General features: G+C 43.3%; 1 protein-coding gene across 1 annotated transcript in view; it reads right to left on the reverse strand.

Moving 5' to 3' along the window:
* Positions 1-1254: 1254 nt before the first annotated feature.
* The window catches only part of LOC131278833 (uncharacterized), a 37935-nt gene continuing 14486 nt past the window's right edge, over positions 1255-24703 (reverse strand). The window contains exons 2-4 of the mRNA XM_058299356.1: positions 14399-14483; positions 8590-8706; positions 1255-3818 (exon numbers count right to left, since the gene is read on the reverse strand). Of these exons, the coding sequence (XP_058155339.1) occupies positions 1837-3015 (1179 nt within the window). The 5' untranslated portion in view covers positions 3016-3818; positions 8590-8706; positions 14399-14483 and the 3' untranslated portion in view covers positions 1255-1836. The remainder of the gene's footprint in view (positions 3819-8589; positions 8707-14398; positions 14484-24703) is intronic.

Genomic DNA, 24703 nt, shown 5'->3' on the forward strand with positions numbered 1-24703 from the left:
TGCACATGTGCAGAATCCCCAAACACCCCTCTATCAACATGCCACACTGTGGTAGAACATATTATTACAGATAAGATATCATCTGTTACCATGCCCATAGTGTATGTTTGGCACATATTTTCCATACTGCACCATTATCAACACAGTACATCTTTGGCATAGATGCAAGAATATTATATTATTACTACTAACCACACTCCATAGGTCACTCCAGCTGTATTTTCCCCATGCGTCTCAACATTCCCAACACCCTGCAATCATGATGTACATGTGTTCTAAAAAGGACACACTTGCATCTGTACCATAATTCTCATCTACCTCTTGCTTTACTGTGGTATTGAGTTCACAGTTTATTCTCTAGCATTCTGTCACTTGGCACTTACATACAGACCTCCATTTTCACCCACATACCCATTTATAAACTAGCTGTTAATCACTGTGTGCTACTATCCACTCTATACATTTCCAAATTTTTACAGTAAAGCCAATTAAAACGCTGCATAAGTTAAACATCAGCAGTACATCTCAGTCCTTCTCTTATCTCCTTTAAGAATGCAACACCTACCACCAGGTCTTGAGGATATTTTCCTGCACTTTCTTCTAGAAGCTTTATGGTGCTTGCTTTTATTTTTAGGTTTTTTAAGTTTTGAATTAATTTTTGGTTAAGATGTGAGATAAGGGTCCTCTTTCCTTCTTTTGGGTATGGATATCTAGTTCTTTCGGCACCACTGGGTGGAACGTGGTAGAGTGTGGACTCTGATGTAGACCACTGACCATGAGGTGCAGCAGTGCTCTGAGATGTATTCACCAAATGTGGTGTCTCATGATGATGGAGGTGATTGTTGTTGGGGGGGGGGGACCTCATATTTTTTGAATGTAGTATTGAAGAAATAAATAAAGGCAAAAAAATAAAATAAAATGGACTGTTCTGCCTGAGCTGTGTTGGTTTGACAAGTTAGTAAAAAATCACTTGACCATATATGTGACAGTCTGTTTCTGAACCATCACTTTGGTTCCATTGTTCTATGCATCTGTCTTTATGCCAGTACCAGGCTGTTTTTATCACTATACTAGGTAATATGATTTAAAGTCTGAAGATGAAATGCGGGGGGATCTCTTCCTGACGGGGGCGGCTGGAGGGGTCAGGAGAGCCGCACTTCAGCGGGGTTCTAGGTCGCGGCAGATGGCCTCGGGGGCTCTCAGGTGTGGAGGACACACGGCGGGGAAGAAGGAAGAAGCCACGGAGACCAGGTCTGTGCGCAAGTCCGATTTATTGAGTACAGTGGGTTATATAGGAAACGCAGAGGGCGGGGGGAGACGTGGCGGTAGGGGATTGGCAGAAGCATGGGCGGACCTGTGGTTGGCTGCCGTAAGCAGTTACTAGGGATGGGGGCGGAGATTAGGATAGGGACGGGGATTGGTGCAGGCGGGTACTGCCTTCCGATAGGTGGTTGCTAGGCAGAGGGCAGGCGGAGAGGCTGGGGGGGGGAAGGGGGGGGAAGTGATCTGGCAGGAGTCCGCTATCCAAGCCTCCAGGACAGCTGTTTGAGGAGATAGGCCAACATTTGCCCCTACTAATTTTTTGAATTGAAGGAGCGCAATGGGGTAGCAGGGGAGGGGGAGTGGTGCTGGACATGATTGGTTGTGGGCTGTTTCCTCGCCTTACATGGTTTGGCGTGTGCCAAGTGTAGTGCGGCTTTGCTCGCAGCGCGGGAGGGGGAGCGTGAGCACGGGTGGCCCAAACGGCTGTCGGCAAGCAGGTGCAGGTTGCCTGGGCTAGACTGAGGACAGTACGCCCGTTCCATGGCTGAGGGCAGTGCGCCCGTTCCAGCCGCCCTACACCTGGGTGGTGGGCTGCGCACTTCCCCCACCGGGCACGGCTATGCTTGCCAGCCAAACTTGAGCCTGTCTCACCTCATCTCCCCTTCTATTTTTGTAAATGGCCAATGTCGCTGCCACTATTAACTTTTGCCGATCCTGGGTGGTTCGGAGGGATCGCAGAATGCGGCGCAAACCATAGAAGACGAGGAAGAGGAGGATACAAAGGAGTCCTATAGACCCATATGCTATGAGGGAAGAAGGGGAAAACAAATTAGCAATTTTTGATAAGACATCATTGAGCAGGTTAACTGATAAGGTGGGAATGCTCATGGTCTGTAAACTTTCAATGTCCGCTTGGAGGCTTAGGGTATAGTTCCAAAAAGAGTTATTATAAGAGGTAATAAGCCAATGCCGAAGCTGCAATCTGGTGGCGTTGAGCGCGGAGACTGGCGTTACGCAGATGGAGGAGAAGGGGAAGCGCCCATCGCAAAGTGTGGTAGACACTTGCCACAGGGCGGCAGTTTCTTCGGCTAAAAGATCAATTTGCTGTTGAAGGTTGAGGATAGCCTGATGGGTGACAAGGTTGATGTGCTCCTGCTGCTGTAGTGCATGGGAGACGGTACTGGAGATGTTGTTGAGGGCACTCACAGTGAGACTTTGTTGAGTGAGAGCCAGGGCAGTGGTCGTTGCGGCTGCTAAGCTTGTGATGAAAATTAGGGAAAGAATGGCGGTTAATCCGAAATCTCGTTTTGAGCGCGGTAAAGAAAGAGCTTGAGAGGGATATTCACGGAACACAGGAGCAACCCATGAAGAGATGTTGATCGGGAGCCAGAGAAGAGTAGGCTGTTGTATGAGGAAGGCATAAGGATGGGATGTGTTCCAAAAGTTGGAAATATTGCAGTTTGAGTCAGAAAATTTGAGGGATGAACAGATAAAGAAGGCAAAAGGGGGGTTAACATAGACGTGAGTGGAGATTTGTTTGATTTTGTGGGGCGTTACATGGGTGGCTTCTTCCCAAGAAGAAGAAGTGTTAGTGGTATAAGTTCCATTGCTGAGAGAACAGTTGTTTAAACAGAGGAAGGCACGGAGGTCAAAGCATTTGAAAGGTCCACAGAGCTGGTGTCGGCCAAAGGCTGTAAAGAGATGTTGGCTTGGGTTTCTGCGCATATAGTGCTTTGATGTTGCATTTGTCATTGCTGGAGCAGAGGCTAGGGGGGATATCCAGAGATTACTGGGGTAAGGATGAAACACTGCTTCTCCCTGAGAGGTGGAAAGACAGGGGAACCAGTGGAAATCTTCTAGCCATGATGATCGATTGCATAAGGGGCTGCAAAGAGGAAAGCTAGGGCGTGGGGTAAGCACCCGCTCTACACTGGCATTTCTTTTAAATGCTCAGAAGGGCCAAGTACCATTAATCATTAAGAAGGATCCAGCTGTTTCATTGTAGCGATAGAAATCTCCTGTCGGATAAGGGAAAAGAGTTAGGTTATTGAGGAAGGAGGGGAGACTTGTTGTATCATCTGAGTTGTTTATGCTGTTTCTGAGAATAAAAAGTAAAGCATCAGCAGGGGGGGTTAAGGTGGTGTTGAATATGGCAGATGCAGGAATGAATGTCAGGTTGCAGGGTAGTCCAAGGAAACAATTGGAGTGATAGAACTTAGGGAAGTTAGGGCTTTCACTGGTTAAGAAGGGGGGTGACAGCCTGCGGCCCATACTGGCTTGGCATTTGCGGTAGTGGCTGCGGAGAGAAGAAGGATTAGTAGGGCCACAAGGTTGATGGGCTGGTTAGGTGGGCGGGGAGTGTGTGCTTGAACTCGGCGGTAAAGATTGAGGAGCAGTTGTTCTTCTGTTGGAGGAGATGGGTCGTCAAGGACGAAGCGTGTCATCTGATGAGTCAGGTGCCTCAGTCGTCAGCGTTCCCTCCTCGTCAGGTGCTGGGTCAGCAGGGGCTGGGTGGATGTTGCGTCCCAGGATCCAGATGGGCTGGGTGGCATCATCTGGGAAAACACAAGCAAAACCCCTACCCTGGGCAAGGAGGGGAGCTGGCCCTTGCCAAGTATTATTTTTGGGGTCTTTCCAACGAACTAGAGGGGCTTGGGTGGGGCGGTATGAGGGGCCCCAGTGCTTATGGACGGGAGATAGCCCCTTCTCATCAAAAGAGAGGAGATTAAGATGGATAAGGCAGGAAGTGATGACGTCTCCTGGCGTCATTAAGGGATTTTCCTGTCTTTCTTTGTGGATCAAGAGTTTGAGTTGCTGGTTGACATGCTCGACGATGCCTTGTCCTTGCGGGTTGTGTGGGATGCCGAAGTGATGGGTGATCCTATAGAGCTGCAGGAAGGCCGCGAAGGCAGCACTTCGGTAGGCAGGGCCATTGTCTGTCTTGAGGTCCCAGGGCACTCCCATGAAGAGAATGGCTTGGCGCAGAGCTCGGATGGTGTGCTTTGCTGTTTCTCCAGGCAAGGGCACGGTGTAGCACATGTGCGAGAAGTTGTCGATGGCCACATGTATGAATTTGAGCCGTCCGAAGGAATTGACGTGCGTGACGTCCATCTGCCATCGGGAGTTGGGGCGGAGGCCGCGGGGGTTGACTCCTTGTGGCTGGAGAGGCCCAAGGGGCAGGAGAGGTGCACAGGTGCAGCAGGAGCGCACTAGATTCTTACAGGTCTCTATGGGTAAGTCTGGAAAAAGCCGGTGAATGGAACGCGCAGAGAAGTGGAACTGTGCATGTAGAAGCTTGGCTTGGTTGATGGTATCCCCAGGGTTGAGAGGCCGAGGCGTCATGTGGTTGGTGAGAGCGGCTGATGTGGCGTTTGAAGGTTGTATGGCTTGGTCTGCTGCCTCGTTTCTGGCGGTCAGCGGGCCTGGGAGGCCGGAGTGGCTTCTGATGTGTGAGATGAACCACGGATGACATCTCGACTCTAATTGACGTTGAAGGAACTCGAGCGCCCTGTTGATGGGTGAGTCTGTTGGGAAAAAGGTGGCGAGGGGCAGGGCATGGCATGCCTGCAAGGTATACAAACTGTCCGTGAAGATGTTCAGTGGTTGATCTGCACAGGTGTGCAGTGCGATGGCGACTGCAAGCAGTTCTCCCACTTGGACAGAGAACGCATTGGCGAACAGGAGAGTCCGTGGGTTTCTTGGTTGTGGGAGCATAAATGATTGCAGCATAGCTAGCTTTGGAGGCATCAGTGAAGATGGTGACGGCGTGAGGAATGTGCTTCCGAGCAGGAAGCGGATGGAAGAGGGGGGAGAAGGGCAGTCGAGTGATGCCTTGTAGGAGTCGATGATGCAGGTAGTGGTTGTCAAAGGAACCTCTGAACACTTCAGCGAGGACTTGCATGTCTGCATCATGCTGGAGCAAGTTGGTGGTGGCCCTGGCGTCGAAGGGCCAGATTATTTGAGCGGGTTGGACACCATAGGTGTGCATACTTTGGTAGACCAGGTCGGTGGCGAGAGCGATCCATGCCTGAGTGAACGGGCAAATTTTTGGGAGCTTGCTCTTTGCCGTGTGAAGCCAGAGTAGTGGCCCGTCTTGCCAGAGGAGTCCGGTGGGTGTTCCCCGCGTAGGGAGAACAAGAGCTTGAATAGATTTGCCAGGATCATGGCGCTCGAGTCGGCAGTTTTTGAGCGCTTCATTAACAGCCTGTACAGCTGCTTGGGCTGCTGGGGTGATGATGATTTTCTGGGCAACGGCTTCTGGAGGCTGGCCCTTAGTCTGCAGGAGTGAAAAGAGAGGTTGGAGCTGGGTGGTGGTGATGGGGAGCGCAGACCACAGCCAGTTAATTTGCCCGCATAATTGCTGCAGCTCCGCGAGTGAAAGTTTTGGCGGGATGGTTAGCTCTGGTGCTAACGGAGTGATGGTGTGATGGAAGCGGAATCCCAGGAAGTTAAAAGGCGGGTGAAGACGAACCTTGTCCGGCTGGACAGCCAAACCAATTTGGGCGAGGAGACAAAGAAGGTCTTGAAGGACACTTTGTAGTTCTTGAGCGTCCTCGTGGGCAACGAGCAAATCGTCCATGTAATGGATGATAAATGTCCATTTGCGCAACGGAGCAACAGCACGGTCGACATAGAGCTGACAGATGGCAGGGCTGTTGCGCATCCCTTGTGGAAGCACTCCATTGGAAGCGCTGCGCTGCTCCTTGGTGATTTGTCCGTGGCACGGTGAAGGCAAACCGCGGGCAGTCGTTCGGGTGGAGAGGAATAGAAAAAAAGCAGTCTTTGATGTCGATGGTTGCTGCATGCATATACTGAGGAACTGCGGTGGGGTGCAGACACCCTGGTTGCGGTGAGCCCATTGGCTTGATGTGTCTGTTGATTTCCCGCAGATCGTGGAGGAGGCGGTACTTTCCATTGTTCTTCTTCAGAATTACAAAGACAGGTAAGTTGTATGGACTGGTGGAAGGTTCAATGTGTCCTGCTTGTAGCTGCTCCTGAACGAGGGACTCAAGGGCTTTCAGTTTATGGGATGGAAGAGGCCACTGCTCAACCCAGATGGGTTCCTCTGTGTCCCATTGTAGAGGAATGGGTTCAGGTGGTGTAAGACCAACAGTGGCGCTTAGTATTGGGGGGACTTTTGGACTGTGGAGGCTGCCGTGGTGAGAATTGCTCCCGTCTGTTCGAGGATGTCTCAGCCCCAGAGAATGTTGGAGACGGTGGAGAGTATGAGGGGGCAGAAGCGGCCATGGCGGCCTTCTCTGTCCTCCCACTTGATGGCAGTGGCACACCTCCAGGAGTCGGAGGAGCCCATGGCTCCAATGACTTGCGGCCCTTGCTCAAGGGCCCAGTGGTTGAAGGCAGCAATTTCAAACGGGATGCAGGAGATTTCTGCTCCAGAGTCGAGTAGACCTTCTAGCCATTGGCCTTCTACTTTAAGCTCCATGAGGGGCTTTGTCCCTCTAATGGGAACAGTCCACATCACGGTTGAGGCGGGCGTGGCATTTTGGCCTCTTGGGTGCGGGGCTGAGGCCTGCCCCGGGAGGTGTTTAAAGGCGGCTGGTTGGCATTGGTTGAGCGGCAGTCACGTGCCCAATGGTACCCTTTCCCGCACCTGGGGCACGGGGTAGGTGGTCCTCGGTGGCGAGGTGGAATAGCTGGGACAGTGGTCGCATGGGGCGGTGCAGTGGGCCAGGCGTGAGGGCATTCTCGGGCGAAGTGACCTGTCTCTCCACATCTGAAGCAGTCAGAAGAGATGGCGAGGGCTGTAGCTATAGCCTTGGCTAGAGAGGTGGCTTGTGGATCAAGGCTGCGACAGGCCAAGACCCAGTCATGCACCCCCTTGTCTCTCATAGTGAGGATGACCTGTCTGCAAACCTCGTTCGCTCCCTCTAAGATGAGCTCTCTGGCGAGAGCTAGCTGGGCTTGCTCCCCGACGACCTTGCGCTTGCAGGCCTCATTGACTCTCTAGACGAAGGTAGAGAACTCTTCATCCTTGCCCTGTGTCAGTTGGGTGAATTTCTGAGGCCGAGAAGTGAGGCCCTGCGGAAGGCACGGAGGGCAACTTCCCGGAGCCGAAGCCAAAAACCAGGCGGGGCATTCCGGTAACGAGCGCGGTCAGCGTACCGTCCGGTGCCAGTGTATGCGTCTGTAGGGTCTTGGATGCCTGTCCTGGCATTCTCGGTGACACGCCTTTCTGCCTCTGCCTGGAAGTGTGCTCTCCATTCAATGAACTGCCCTGGGGTCAGAATGGCACGGCCCAGGGAGACCCAATCGTACGGGAGGACCAGCTGTTTGCCGAGTTCCTCTAAGAGTTGCTGGGTGTATGGGCTACCAAGACCATCCTCCTTCACTGCGCACCGGAGATTCTTGATTTCATCGGGAGTGAAGGGATACCAGTCATGCGGGCGCTGCGCTGTCGGGTGTGCATTCAGCGGATAGAGGTGCGGAATGCACGGAGCGCACTGAGGCTGGCCCCAGCCTGCAGGACTAGGCTGCCCTCGGGGGGGAGGTGGCGGCACTGCGAGCGGGTGAGCGGGGGGGGGGGCCGCCGGCATGGCGCGGTGGGCCCCCAGAGTCTGTCCAAGTGTCAGCGTCCACCCATGATGGCGCCGATGGCTCTACTGCCGGTGACCTATAAGATGGCGGTGGCCCGCCCTCTGGGTCGCCCCAAGATGGCGCCACGACAGGAAGGGGTGGGTATAGGGAGCTGGAGTTCCCGCCCGCCTGCCCCTCTGGCGGGGGCTTCCCCCTTTCAAGTGGAGAAGAAGGAGGAAGTTTGCCATCTTGGCGCCCCGGTGGGGACTTCCCCTTTTTAGATGGAGAAGAAGGCGGAAGTTCACCATCTTGATGGCCGCAGTCCTTAGGGGGATTTTGTTCAAGATCGGCGTTAAGCTGATCTGACAGAGACTGGGTGTCAGAGTTGTCGGGATCTGACTCCCCGTCTCCAGAGCCGCAATGGAGGGGTCGTTTATCACCCCGTGCGTCACTGTAATAGGCGCCTTTCGGAGCAGGTGCGCCGAGAAGACAAGTGCGGACGGCCACGAGCGTGGGCAGAAGGCCCAGGGGGAACGACCTGCCATCATTCTCCATCGAGGAGGTAACGTGATCAATTAGGCGCGTGTAAGTTTCTGGGCTCCAAAGGTGACAGGTGGCCAGCCACAGATTGAAGGGTAGAAGGAGATCCCAGTACTTTTGCAGTTGGCGCAGGGAAACCCTGATGCCATTAGTGTCCAAGAGGCTGGCAAGTGCCCTGACTTGCGGCGCTTGGTGGGAAGATAGATGCCCACCCATTTTGCTGCCGGTGGCCGATCAACGGGGGGTCCTTACCTTAAGAGCACGGCGGAGTGGTGGGAGCGGGATCCCACGGGGGTGAGGCGTCAGTCGCGATGGACCGGCCCCACGTTGGGTGCCAGAGTGCGGGGGATCTCTTCCTGACGGGGGTGGCTGGAGGGGTCAGGAGAGCCGCACTTCAGCGGGGTTCTAGGTCGCGGCAGACGGCCTCAGGGGCTCTCAGGTGTGGAGGACGCACAGCGGGGAAGAAGGAAGAAGCTGCGGAGACCAGGTCTGTGTGCAAGTCCGATTTATTGAGGGAGTACAGTGGGTTATATAGGAAACGCAGAGGGCGGGGGGAGACGTGGCGGTAGGGGATTGGCAGAAGCATGGGCGGACCTGTGGTTGGCTGCCGTAAGCAGTTACTAGGGATGGGGGCGGAGATTAGGATAGGGACGGGGATTGGTGCAGGCGGGTACTGCCTTCCGATAGGTGGTTGCTAGGCAGAGGGCAGGCGGAGAGGCTAGGGGCAGGCAGGGGGGGGGGCAAGGGAGGGGGAAGTGATCCAGCGGGAGTCCGCTATCCAAGCCTCCAGGACAGCTGTTTGAGGAGATAGGCCAACAATGAAAGTTTGCTTTTCCTTTTGAAATGCTTCTGGCTATTCAGGACTACTTACTCTTCCTAATAAAATTGATAACCATGTTTTCAATTTTTAAAAAATGCTGGTGGAATTTCTACAGAGATTGCATTGAATCTGTATATCAATTTGAGTAGTATTGATATCTTAATGATATTTAGTCTTCCAATCTGTGAGCATGGAATGTTCTTCCAGTTATTTGGGCCTTTTCTGATTTCTTTTAATGTTGATTTGCAGTTTTCTGAATCCAAGTGTGTTACATTGCTGGTTAAGCTTATTCTTGACTATTTGAGTTTTATCTGTAATATTTTATTTTTACCACTCTTTTGACACTTGTAGTTACTTAATTGATATAATCTTCATTTCTACACTCTTCCAGGTCTCTCTCTCCTATCTTTTCTTTTCAGTCTCTAGCACACCCTTTAGTTTTTTCTGAAAATCTGGTCTTTTGGTTAGAATTTCTGTTTCTGTTTATCTGTGAATATTCTAAACTCAACCTCATTTTTTGAAAGACTGTCTTCTTGGATATAATATTTTTGACTGGAAGTCTTGTAGTACCTTAAACATACCACTGTCGTCTTGCCTCCGTGGTTTCTGGTGAGAAATCAGGACTTAAATCTTATTGGTATCCCTTATATATTATGCATTGCTTTTCTCGTGCTGTTCTCAGAGTTCTGTCTTTGGCATTTGACATTCTGATGAGTATATGTCTTGGAGTTGGTCTATTTGGATTTTTTCAGATGGGAGTACATACATTGTGTTTCTTGGACATGGATATCTATGTCCTTCAATAGGGTTGGGAAATTTTCTATTATTTTTTCAAATATTCCTTCTGCCCTTTTTTCCTTCTATTCTCCTCTGGGACACCCTTGACACATATATTTGAATGTCTTTTGCTGTCATTTAGTTCCCTGAAAAGTTGTTCAATTTTTTCCATTCTTTTCTTCATCTCTTCTTTTGTACGTTCACTTTCAGAAGCCATTTCTTCAAGTTCACCAATTCTTTCTTTTAACTCCTCAAATCTGCTATTATATGATTCCAATGTTTTTTTAAATTGCATTTATTGCACCTTTCTTTCCCATAAGATCTGCTATTTTTCTGTGTATGCTTTCAAATTCTTCATTGTGCTCATCCAATATCTTCTTAATATCCTTAACCTCTTTAGCCATCTCATTGAATTTTATTAAGGAAATTTGTTTGAACATCTATGATTAGTTGTCTCAACTCCTTTATGTTATTTGGAGGCTTATCCTTTTCTTTTAACTGGGCCATAGCTTCCTGTTTCTTGGTGTGGATTGTCATTTTTTGTTGGTGACTTGGCATCTGGATTACTAGAGTATTTTGTCTGGGTGCAATTTTTCTCTTTAGTTTAGGGCTTCCTGCCCTTTCTCCCTTCCTGGTTGTGCAGTAGGAGCCAAGGATGTGTTGGTGCTATGAGCTGTGGAGGATCAAGCTGCCCTCACTGCCCCAGGGACCCATGAAGTTTCTCCCAAGTTTCTCCTTTGTCAGAGGTAGAAACAGAGTCGCAGCTGTGTGGAATAAACCAAGTCAAGCATGCCTATACTGTAGTTGCCCAGAGAGACTGGTGAACCTTCATGTCCCCTCCCCCTGCCTGGGGTGGGGAGGGAGCTGCAGGTGTGGGCAGCAATCTATGGAGGATGGGTCCAAGATGACCACAGTTGCCACAGTTTCTGATTATTCAGTTTGCAAGTCAAATGTACCTGCAGTTAACCTGGATAGGCTGATGCAGGGACTGCAAGCCTCCTCCCTGCCAGAGGTGGGCCTGAAGCCTAGGCTAGGGCTGCAGCTTGATCTTGGTGAATGAAACCAGTTCCTACTTTCACTGTGATTTTTGGTGAGGCTGATTTCCTTCATGCTGGGGGTGGAGTCAAAATTTGGTTACCAGTCTCCGACTTGGACAGGTTCAAATCTGAGCTGTTCTTAGGGTTATAATTTCACCAGCCAAATATTTACTAATCAGTAGCTGAATTTGGTGACCATCACTTCCTCCCATTTTTGGGAAATTGAGCATCAAATTCCAGCTACAGAATAGCTCCTGAGGTGGCTTGAACTGCCAAAGTAGGATAATCACTGGCTTCTGCCGCTAGATTGGTAATTTCCCAATGATACTGGCACAGGTCCCCCCAGCTTCCTCATTGCCAGAGGTGGGGTTGTGGCTCAGGTTAGAGCTGTAATCTGATCTGGAAGGAAAGAAGCCTGTCCCTACCAGCCCTGTGATTTTTAGTCCACCCCATTTCCCTTTGTGCCAGGCATGGAGTTAGGATGTTGTCTATCAGCCTCTTTCTGACTTGGACAGGTTCAAACTTTAGCTGTTCTTAGGATTATATTCAGCCCATTGAATTTCCTTATCTGTAGCTGAAGGTGGTACCCAACCATCTATTTTTAGTTTTTTAAGATTTATTTTTATTTGTTTCTCTCCTCTTCCCATAATCCAGTTGTCTGCTCTCGGGTCCATTCACTGTATGTTCTTCTGTGTCCACCAGGAATTTGTGTCTCTTTTGTTGTGTCATCTTGCTGTGTCAACTCTCCATGTGTGTGGTGCCACTCCTGGGTGGGTTGTGACTTTTCACATGGGGTGGCTTTCCTTGTGGAGCACACTCCTTGCATGTGTGGCATCCCTATGTGGGGGCTATCCTGTATGGCATGGAACTCCTTTGGCACAGCAGCACTGTGTATGGGCCAGCTCGCCACATGGGCCAGGAGACCCTGGGTTTGAACCCTGGACCTCCTATATGTTAGCAGGATGCTCTATCAGTTGAGCCACATCTGCTTCCCCAACCATCTCTTTCTCCCCCATTTTTGACCAGTGGAGCTTTCAATTCTAGCCACAGAACAGTTCCCGTGGTGCTTGTGCTTCCAATGGAGGATGGGCATTGGCCTCCATGGTGTGTAGTGCTGTATGTATGAATTTTCTCTGCAGATTGGCAGTCTCCTTCCATTCCTTCAAGTATGTTGCAGGATGCTCTTCTGCTGTCCTGGAGCCTCCAAACATGTGCTTCAGCTTGCTCCGTATAGCTCTGGGTGTTTGCTAACATCCCTATAGCAGGAGCTGAGACTAGGAGCTCCTTACTCCACTGCCATCTTGCTGGTTGTCCCCCTATGTTTTTATGTAAAATTTATGTAATCGAAGTATTTTTTAAAAATAAAAAAAAATTTTTAAAGGATGTGTTAATTTTTGGAAATGAATAGAAAATGTGAAAGCTCAACATAATATTTGTAACTAGCAGTACCATTATGTGGGTATGAAAAGGGTTTAAAGGGAAAGTCTAAGGCTTTGTATAATACTAAAAGAAAAGCTAAAATATGTAAAATGGAACTGTGTAACATAGTAAAACCACATGTGAAGTATGAATATGGGTAAAATTGGATGTATAAGACGGTTTTTGAAATTGAACAAATATATGTTACCACTTCAGGATATTAATAATAGGAAAAAAATTATGCAAGTGAAAGAAATTAGACCAGATACAAAATACTACATATTTTGTTATTTCATTTATATAAAATGTAAATGAAAATCAATTTACAAAGATGAAGTTAGATTAGTGGATATGTAGGGATGAGGATAGACTGCTGAAGTGTATGAGGTTTATCTTTTTGGAGCAATAAAATTGTTCTAAAAAGTTTTTGTCATGATAAAGGCACAACATTGTGATTATACTAAAATCCATTTATTATACACTTAGGATAGGACATATGATGTATGAATGTATTTCAACAAAATTGCTTAATAAACAATTGTTCAAGAATAGCCAGAGGGAAACGGACTTGGCCCAGTGGTTAGGGCATCAGTCTACCACATGGGAGGCCCACGGTTCAAGCCCCGGGCCTCCTTGACCCGTGTGGAGCTGGCCCATGCGCAGTGCTGATGTGCGCAAGGAGTGCTGTGCCACGCAGGGGTGTCCCCCGCGTAGGGGAGCCCCACGCGCAAGGAGTGCACCCAGAAGGAGAGCCGCCCAGTGCAAAGGAGGGAGCAGCTTGCCGAGGAATGGCACCGCCCACACTTCCCGTGCCGCAGACGACAATGGAAGCTGACAAAGAAACAAGACGCAGCAAAAAGACACAGAAAACAGACAACCGGGGGAGGGGAATTAAATAAATAAATAATAAATCTTTAAAAAAAAAAAAAAAAGAATAGCCAGAAATAGTAGCTATGTACAGCAGATAGAGATTAAGAGGTGTTCTTTTCTTGTTTGCTCTTTATTATTATTATTATTGAAATAATGAAAATACCATAATGATAATTGAGGTGATGAATACACAACTATTTGCATATAACAAGTACCATTGTTTGTATACTTTGAATGAATTGTATGCTTTATTAATATGTATCAATAAAATTGATTTGTTAATATATATGGTAAAGAACTGTAATTACTGTCTTCACATAGTGGCTACCAATGCCTATCCTCTAATTTTATGGCAGACCATCATGGTGTCCAGTTCCTGGCTAGCTGTAAGTGACAGAAAAGGACATAAAAATCCTATTCCCCAAGAACAGGTGTGGGCATAGCCAATCACTGATTATGACCTTTGATTATTTTTTGTCTTTATTTTTTTAATGTTACATTAAAAAAATATGAGGTCCCCATATACCCCCCACCCCCCTCACCCCATTTCTCCCCTCACTCCTCCCCCCATAACAACCTCCTCCATCATCATGAGACATTCATTGCACTTGGTGAATACATCTCTGAGCACCACTGTACCTCATGGTCAATGGTCCACACCATAGCCCACACTCTCCCACAGTCCACCCAGTGGGCCATGGGAGGACATACAATGTCCAGTACCTGTTCCTGCAGCACCACCCAGGACAACTCCTACCCCCAAAAATGCCCCCACATCACATCTCTTCCTCCCACTCCCTATCCCCAGCAGCCACCATGGCCACTTTCTCCACACCAGTGCCACATTTTCTTCGACTACTAATCACAGTAGTTCATGAATAGAGTATCAGTAAGTCCACTCTAATCCATACTCTATTCCTCTATCCCATGGACCTTGGAATGGTTGTGCCCACTCCATATCTTATTGATGTGTCTCTAACTCACCATAATTAATTTAGAGTCCTATATAAACCTAACTGAAGATGAGATTCTTCAATACCTCCTGAATGCACTTGGAGTATCCATGACAATAGGAGAAAACTGACCATCAGCTCATAACAGAGGTTTAATTTCAGTTAAAGTAGAATTTCCTGCTCACCTGTGGTTGCATTGTTAATAGCTCAGCTGACAACTGTCTTCTCTGGATCTTCACTCACGTGCAGACAAGGAGAAGATAAGTGAAGCTGCAAATGGAAACGGACTTTAGACTCAACTCTCGAACACAATTTCCAGACCACCAGACATGAATGCCAAACCCTTCACCCAGGAATAACCCTCTTCCAATAAACAGGAACATAAACTGTGCTCCAAGAGAAATAGGGAAAGGACCCTCATCCCTCAGGGTCAAAAGTTCGAAGATATTGGCTTGAACTGTCTAAAAGGATGATATGAATACCCTCAATGTATAGATAACATCAGACAAATCAATGAATTGCCTTTATTAATTAACCCATTATGTTCAGAGGCTTTCAATTCCATCCTTAATTCCAAAACCTAGGCACACCTGGAATTAGGTCTCCATCATCAGAGAATGTTGTCTGGAATTTCTCAAATACAACTGTTCTTGGTTTTTGCACCAGCATTCGTTCTCTAACATCCATCCCTATCTTCTAGACTCCACTCCCTTCCTGTTCTACCATGAACCTAACCTTCTGGATATACTTGTCCTAAATCATCTTAGTTTTTCTACATGTGGTGTCTAACAGTGTAATGACCTCAACATTGATTTCTAGATCTCACCCCAATGCATTTGCATATCGACCAAGAAATTCGGAATATATTTCCGAATATATATCAAATCAAGGTGTTGATCAATTGGAAGAGATCAATGTCTCCCATTATGCAATCATAGTCATGAAAATCCTTGGCATCTAAAAACCACAGAGGTATATGCATCAACACATCATTTTCATTTACCACAATCTTCATAGGATTAAGAGGCTCAGAAGATAGAGAATGAAGGCATTTGGAAGAAAATCTATTTGAACATTCTGATATTTTAATGAAGTGGTTGTTGAAATCTTGCCCTATATTAATCACCATAAGCTCCACCATCCATTCATTTCACTATGTATGTGAAAGTATGTATATAGTGTAAATTCACCCTAAAAATATCATTAATAATTACATACTACAAATAATTATAGTGTCATAACAGAGAAGTAATCTAACTTAAGAATTCAAGGGATGTCCTATAGAAGTGAGTGTAATATCCACATCAGAATATCTAATTTGATGCAGAAAAAGCATTTCATGAACCCAATATCATTTCATGAGAAAAGTAAACAACAAACTAGGACTTGAAGAATGCCTTCTTTCTTTACCTGCTACATTGTACTGGACATTTTCATCGGAGGAATTTTACTATAAAAATAAATAAAAGGCATGCAAATTATGGAAGAAACTGTATCATTGATGCGGAGACAGTGGCTACAGGAGTTGCAGAGGGCAGAAAGAGGGAAGAAGAGGTGTGATATGTGGGCATTTTTGGGAATTGGGGTTGTCTGAATGATATTGCAGTGACAGATGCAGGGCATTTTATATCCTGTCATAACCCACTGAATGGACTGGGGGAGAGTATAGACTACAATGTAAACTATAATCCATGTGATGTAGCAGTGCTCCAAAATGTATTCATCAAATTCAATGAATGTGCTGCACTGATAAAAGAGGTTGATGTGGGAGGAGTGGGGTGTGTGGGGAGGAGGGTTTATGGGAACCTCTTATATTTTTTAATGTAACATTTGTGTGATCTATGTATCTTTTATAAAAATATAATAAAAGAAAAAAGGCATGCAAATTGTAAAAGAAGTAAAATTATCTCTATTCTGAGATGGCATGATCTTATATAGAGAAAATCCTATTGAATCCACACACATACACTTATGCACAAACATACACCCTAAATATTAGAGCTCATAAATGAATGCAGTAAAGTTGAAAGGTAAAAGGTTAACATGCATAAATCAGTTGTATTTATGCATACAAATTGTGAGAATCCAAAAAGAAAATTAAGAAAAAAATTAATTTAAAATAGCATCAAAAAGAATAAAGTTGCTAGGAATAAATATAATCAAGCTGCAAGACATGTTTAGTGATATCAGAAAAGATTCCTGATTCCAAATAATATAAAATGAGTCAAGTATTTTAATAGATCTTTCTTCAAGGAGTATATGCAATTAGCCAACAACCACATGGAATGACACTCAACATCTTCAGACTTTAGGGATATGCAAATCAACACCACAAAAAGACACCACTTCCATCCACTAAGAGGTATACTATTTTTGAAAACCTAAAATAACTGTTGGTGAGGATGTGGAGAAATTGGAATCCTTATACATTGCTGGTTGATATGTACAATGGTTTAAATGCTGTGGAAAATATTTGGGCAGTTCCTTAATAAAGTATACACAGAATTAGATGATAATCCAGCAATTCTCTATCTTGATGTATAAATCCAAAAATTGAAGAGAAATATTCAATTAGCTGTCCACAAATATTCAAAGTAGCATAATTTACATCAGCAAACAACTGGAAACAAACCAAATATCTATTACATATTGAGTGGATAACCAAAATCTATTTTATCCATTCACTGGAATTTTGTTGTCATAGAAAGGCAAGAAGTAATGGTACAAGTATAACATAGAGCAATCTTGAAAACATGCTAAGTAAAAGAAACCAGACACAAAAGTTTTTTTGTCTGTTTTGTATTTTTAAAAAATACGTTTATAACCAATATCCAGAATAGGTAAATCCATAGACACAGAAAGAAGATTAATATTGGACAGGGATTTAGGGGAATGGGAAATATGGAGTTGATGAATGTAGGATGATCAAATACTTGAAAATAACTTGTTTCTTTCCCTGTTGCTAAGATACAAAAGAAAGAATTGTATATAAATTAAAAAGTAATGAGATACAGCCCTATCTTTCTGCCAAATTCCACTTTTGGTGGTCAAGAATATCCTGTTGAAGCAATGAAATATGAAAACCAGCTTCAACCAGTTGGCTTGACCTGCCCAAAAGAAGACCCTTGCTATCCTCACTTCAAACTGCTTAATTAACGTAGTAAATTTCCCATACAATATATGTACAAGCATACTTTCCTAAACATACAAATCATACAATTATATAACCAGTTACGTGTGTTCATCCATATGCATATAAACTAATGGATAATCAAAGCACATGCTAAGTAGTTACTTAGATACTTAGGCAAGAGTGAAATCACAGTACAGGGAATTAGGTCTGAATCACTTGGGACTGAATATGGCTGCTTACCTCTGCAGATATAATAAAAGTGAGTTTACCTAACTCTCATGTTGAAGTTTTCTTCATGCCATCTCTGGTTATCCATAAAGACCCTACCTTAAGGTCTAACAAATTGGTGACTCCAATGAGAACAAAATAAGTAAATAAAACTGGTAACCAGAGAGCGCTTCCATAGTGAACTGCAGAGGGGGTTGTCTGCACTGGGGTATCCCTGACTCCGTCAGATTCTTGAGATTTTCCCAAGGACTTGGGGGTTACCCAGGACAGAGCCCCTTGCCAGCCACCAAAGGAACAAAGGCTCACAAGGTTAGGATGGAGGACTGGGTCATCTCCTTTCCCTCACTAGTGAGATTGCTCCTTTTTTCATTACTTCCTCTTTCTTCTTGCTGACCATGAGTTAGCATTTGGTTTACCTTCACTAAACTAGTGGAGGTTTCATTACAATGTGAGATGTTTTGGTGGGTTTGAGTCCCACTCCCTCACTCCCTTAAAGGGGAAATCTGCTGCTTGGCTTTGGCTAACTGCGAGTTAGCATTTCCTTTACCTTCACTAAGGTAGCAAAGATTTGGTGCTAGTGGGACAGGCTTCATGGGTTTGAGTCCCAATCCCTCACTCCCTTAAAGGGGAAGCCCGCTGCTTTTTGTGCCTTTATTTTGAATGTTCTCTCTCCCTTTTTCTGCCACTACGGGAAATGAGGCATTGGTACCCAAGTGCCCATTACTAGGATGCATCCTGAAAAATTCATCTAAATTTGGGGGATCTGGGTTTCAGAAAAATGAATTAATTAGTTTCTGTAATGAAGCTTGGCCTAGATATAGATTGGATGACAGAAAAATTTGGCCAGAAAATGGGTCTTTAAATTTTAATACTATATTGCAACTGAACTTTTTTGGTAAAGAGCAAGGGAAACAGGCAGAAGTCCCATATGTTCAAGTCTTTTTCGAGTTGTGAAAGATAAGGAAACTAGAAAGAGTTATGGGTTATTGTGTGGGTCCCCTTCAGCCCCAGTTACAAAAACAGTTGGGGTCCTGGGATCCCCTCTCTTAGAACACATTATGGCTCCTAGACTTAATACTCTACCACCTTATTATTCTGGACACCTTGGGCTCCTCCCCACCTGGGCCACCACCAAAACACACACTTCCCTTAGAGGTATCAGCCCTGCTTTCCCTCCCACAAGGGCCTTTCTTCCAATCTCCCTTCCATACTCAGAAGGGAGCTGTTTTCAGCCTGGATAGCCACCAACACGGCTGAGACTGTAAGTTCCTGCTCTGTCAAGTTCCATGTGATTTTTGATCAGAGATGACCGTGAGGCTTTCTTTTCATCCACACTCCTTTTGCCACCTCAGATTTATTTAACTGGAAAAACAGCATTCCATCTTGTTGTGCAGATCCCAAGAAAGTTTAACGACCCTGTTTGTTTCCATTTTTGCTACACACAACCCAACCTGGACTGATATACCAGCCCTCAATGCAACCTTGATAATAATTCCACCAGCATTTTAAAAAACATTGAAAATACAATTAGTAAATTGGAAGGGTAAGGGGTCCTGAAAAGCCAGAAACATCATAAAAGTAAAAGTGAACCCTCATCTCCAGACTTTAAATCATACTACCAAGCTATAGTGGTAAAAACAGCATGGTACAGGCATAAAGACAGATACATAGGCCAGTGGAACCAAATTGATGGCTCAGAAACAGACCCTCACTTGTATGGTCAAGGGATTTTTTGACTAGCCTGTCAAACCCACACAGCTCAGGCAGAACAGTCCATTCAGCAAAATGGTGCTGAAAGACCAGATATCTATAGCTAAAACAAGGAAAAAGGACATCTATCTCACATCTTATCCAAAAATTAACTCAAAATGGATAAAAAACTAAAAATAAAAGCAAGAACCATAAAAATTCTAGAAGAAATTGTAGGATAATATCATCAAGACCTGATGGTAGGTGGTGGATTCATAATGGAGATAAAAGAAGGATTGAGATGGACTACTGACGTTTAATGTATGTAGAAGTTTTAATTAGCTTTACTGTAAAAGTATGGAAATGTATAGAATATATGGGAAAAATAGTAATAGCTATTTTATTATTAGGGATGTGGCTGAAAATGATAGTCTAGGGATGTAAATGCCAAATGACAGAATGCTGAGAATAATCTAGGAACTGAATAGCACAGTAAACCAAGAGGTGGATGAGAATTGTGGTTGATGGTGCAGATGCATGAGTGTCCTTTGTGAGGTAGAGCAAATGTATATCACTACTGCAGGGTACATGGAAATGCATGGAAAAAATACAACTGGAATGACCTATGGACTGTGGTTAGCAGTAATAATATAATATTCTTCCATCTGTGACAAAGATGTATTGTGTTGATAATGGGACAGTATGGAAAACATGAGCCAAATGCTATGGACTTGGTAACAATCAGATGATATTATCTTATCTGTAACAAATGTTCCACCACAATGTGGTGTGTTGATAGAAGGGTGTTGCTTGGGAATTCTGCATATGTGCATGATTGTTTTATAAGTTTACAACTTCTGTCATAAAAAATATATTAAAAAAATAATAAGGTGTGTTGGGGGAAAAACACACCAAATGTAAGATAAGGACTATAGTAGTAAGATTTTGAGAGTATTCTTTCATAATGTGTAATAAACATCTCATGACAATGCAAGGTTTTGGTGGAGGTTGATGTATGGGAGCTCCGTATGATGTTATGCATGTTTGCTTTGTAAGTTCACAACGTTTACTAGACACTTAATTGTTTATGTATGTTCATATATAAATGACATAAAGATAATAATAATAGGGAGGGTTGGGGGAAAATACTTTGGTTAGTAGTAATATTTTGACAATGCTCTTTAATCATTAGTTAAAAAGGTTTAACAACAATGTAAGGTGTTGGTGGTAGGGTGAGTTATGAGACTACTGTATGATGTTATATATGTTTGTTTTGTAAGTTCACAACTATTACTATACACTTATTGTTTATATATGTTTGTGTGTGGGTGATATGTTTCAGTAAATTAATTTAAAAAATATAAGAGATTCCCACATACCCTACACACCATCCCCCACTCCTCCCACATCAACCTCTTTCATCCAGTGCAGCACATTCATTGCATTTGGTGAATACATTTTGGAGAACTGCTGCACCAGCATTGAAGGACAAATATTACGTGACCTCTCTGATATGAAATAAGCTAACCAAGCTGTCTCAGAGAGCTAGAGACTGGGTGATAGGTTTACAGGAAATTGGGGGGAGGGGGGGAAGGAATGTTATGAGCTGATGCCTACATGAATAAAATCAAATTCCTAAACAATCACATACTCATGCTTTTGTAGGAAATTTAAAACAAAATTCAACAAGCTCTTTAGTAAAGGCAGACCCCAACGTATGTATAACATTCTCATTAACACCATACATGATCAAAATTGCAGGTGACTGAACTCTTCCTATGTAAATCACCCTAACATGTTTTATGATAAAGCTAAATCCATGTTCTTTTTTGAAATCCATAGTGGAAAACAATTCCATCACCCAAATACAGACCCATTGCTTAATACTGGCCTAACCCAAGGAGAAGTTTCCCTTTTTTACATCATACTTTTGCCAATCAGGTAAGCAAGAATAAAGCAAAGTATAACAAATATAACTTACTACTAGCTTAAATCCAAAATTAAGAATATGTTTTCCTTGTGGAAACTCTGCTTATCTATCTCTTCCACTGTATTGGATATGTTTTCCCTGCAGTATTCACAATGAACACCACCTTACCCTTCCCAGTAACAACACAACTTAGCACCAGGACAAAGAGAACAATCCCATTAATCCACTTATTTACCTTCTTAAGAATTGCAGCATCCACTGGAACTGCAGCTTCATCTTTGTACCTAGCTACTGATCTCTCCAAGGAAGTGGGAGCACATGGAGCTCATATGCAGACACCATGTTAACAGTACAAAAACAAATAAACTCCTTAACGGCAATAGTTCTGTAAAACCACAGAGCGCTTGATTTGCTAACAGCCACACAAGAAAGAACATGTTTATTCCTCAAAGAAGAGTGCTGTTACCATGTAAATGAATCAGGCAAATTCCTTGAAAGCATTGAGGAACTGAAAAAAAAACCCAATGACCTCATGAGATAGAAAATATTTTTTTCCTTTTTAAACCCATCTAACCTTACCAAATGGCTGCCTCCCTACAAAAAAATCATTATTTTAATTCTTTTAGCGGTGGCACCTGTACTTATATCATGCATGCAATGCTTTATTCAAAAGCAATTGCAAACTTTAACAAACCAACTTTTCCTCCTCACACCACTCTCTTACAATAGGTTCTTAGGAGATTAACACCCATAATATCAGCAGGAAATAGTTACAAAAGATCTGAGCTTCCTCCCTTTCCCCTGAAAAAAGAATATCACCAAAAAACTAAAAGGAGGGAATTGATGGATGTAGGAGAACTGAATATGTGAAAATAACATGTTTCTCTTCCTATTGTTATGATACAAAAGAAAAAATTATACATAAATTAAAAAGTAATGAGATACAAACATCTCTGCAAAATTCCACTTTTGGTGGTCAAGAATATCCTGTTGAAGCAGTGAAGTATAAAAACCAGCTGGCCAGATGTGCATAGAAAAAGTCCCTAGCTGTCCTCACTTCAACTTGCTTAATTAACATAATAGGTTTCCCACCCAGGGGTGGAGTTATTCAATCCTTATTTAATCTTGCAATATATCTATGTATGTAATTTCCTAAACATACAAATCATAAAATTTTATAACCAATGTGTGTTCATCCATATGTGTAAAAACTAATGCATAATCAAAGTATAAGCTAAGTAGTAACTTAAGTACTTAAGCAAAAATAAAGCCACAGCACAGGGAGTCAGGTCTGAATCACTTTAGACTGACCTTTGGCTCCTTACCTCAGCAGACGTAATACAAGTGAGTTTACCTAACTCTGGTGCTGAAGTTTTCTTCATGACATCTCTGCTTATGCAAAAAGGCCCTGCCTTAAGGCCTAAGAAAATAACACATTTTTGGGTATGAGGCCTCCTTTGGAGGAGATAAAAATATTCTGAAATTAGATAAAGCTGATGTACAACATTGTGAATGTATACTCACACTGACTGTATTTTTAAAATGGTTAAATTTATGAGAATTTCACTTCAATAAGGTGCAGATAATGTGAAGCACAGAAATTGCATGAGATTTTATTCACAGAAATCCACTTTCCTGTAGAGTAAAAAACATACATTTTAATGTATAGATGTGAATATAAACATTCATAATCATAAATTTTAATGAATATTTATTTTCTCATATTTCTTTTTCATACATAACCTGTTTTATTTTTGTCACAATTTAGGAATGTTGAAAATGTTCATATATATTAATCTATTAATTTTTATTTCCACATTTATTTCAGAATTTCAGAGAATTCCATGTTTTTATCTATAGTCAACAAGTGTGTTAGGATCTTTGATGACTCTCCAGGACATGGAATATTTCCTACTACACATAATGCAGTCAAAAGGATTTATGAATGAATAAGGAATGAACAAGTCTTTATAATTACTCTTTACAATAGCCTTAAATATCCAATATCATGTGAGGATGATAATTTTGAAATTAACTGGTAAATATGTTCAAGATGTACAATGTGTGTCTCACAGGATTAAGCAATACTAGTTTTATTTTTTGTTTAATCAGGGAGTGACATGCTTTATTGATGGTTTTTAAATGGTATGCAAAAATAGAGGTTATATTCACCTTGAGAAGAAGAAACTGGACAGGGCAGAACTTTGTGAAAAGAGCTTACTTTTGAAACCTGTCTCAGAACTTAGTCAACCTTACCAAGTCTTCCAATTTTGGGGTTCTAATTAGTTCACCAAATAGATGAGAACGAACCTCTCTTTACTTTTAAAAGATTTTGTTGACCTTTTCATTAAATAGAGAACTAAATATTGTTTCAAAATTTCCCATAGTCCTATTTAACCAAATGTTAAAATCTGACAACTTTTGATAGTTTCCTAAGTGATGTCTTCTTGATCTCAGAATCTAATTGGAATTTCCGAGATGGCCCTTGGAAAATCACAGAGGATTTTTTATTTCATTTTGTAAAAAAAGCTGATAAAATTGGTTTTATTTAATGTTATTTGTTGCATAGGAATTATGAGTTTATAAATGATTTTACAACATTCCTATGGTTAAATTTATAGGATAACATGTTATTGCTGTAAACATTTCAGAAATTATGTTAAGTTCTTAAGAGACTTGTCAATATCATCACTCTCTATGTGATTTCAAAGAATAATATGTCTGATGCAAGACAACAATAGCATTGTTGGTCAAAATTTCAGCTCTTCTTAAAGTAATGTTTCATGAACTCTCTCTGAATGTTCACTTTTGTAAAGGAGCAGTAACTCAACCACAGACTTTTTATGTGTTTTGTGATTTACAGATAGTTTTCAGTTTGATGCTTCCATGGAAATTCTTGCAATCAGATACAGCTCAGTGTTCTTCATCTTCAACAAAAAGAACTATATCAGAGAACTATGGAAAGGACTGCAAAGTCCTCTGAAGTATCAACTTCTAATGGCATTGCTCAAATAACTCTGAGAACATACCACCGGAATGAGTCAAGATCTCCAGAATTCTAGGGAAGAAGCTGATAAATTCACTGAGATTGCTAACAGAAGAGTTAATAAAACTAGGATTAAATACCTAGGGCTAAATGAACTGGAAAAGAATGAATATAGTATTGTTTGGATTATTGCTAATATTTTATTGCTTTATTTTCTAGACAGAAGGGATCCCTTACTAAATTAAGCTATCTATACCTCATAGTCTGTCTTTACCTCCCTGCCTGACCCCTCCAGAATTTGAAAAATCTTACTGAATATTCTTATTTTTTGGTTATATACTTGAATAAATTCAATCAGAATCTGTCCTCCTTGTTAATGGATAATAATTGGAGTAAATTCTTTTATAACAAAGTCTGAGGAATGTTAACTCAAGAACAAAGAGGAAATCCCAAATCTATTGCTTATTTTAGCCCTCACCTTGATGCAGTTGCCTGTGCTTACCATAATTCTTTTAAAGCTACAG

This window comes from Dasypus novemcinctus, chromosome 6 (assembly GCF_030445035.2).
Source record: "Dasypus novemcinctus isolate mDasNov1 chromosome 6, mDasNov1.1.hap2, whole genome shotgun sequence".
Taxonomy (NCBI): Eukaryota; Metazoa; Chordata; class Mammalia; order Cingulata; family Dasypodidae; genus Dasypus; species Dasypus novemcinctus.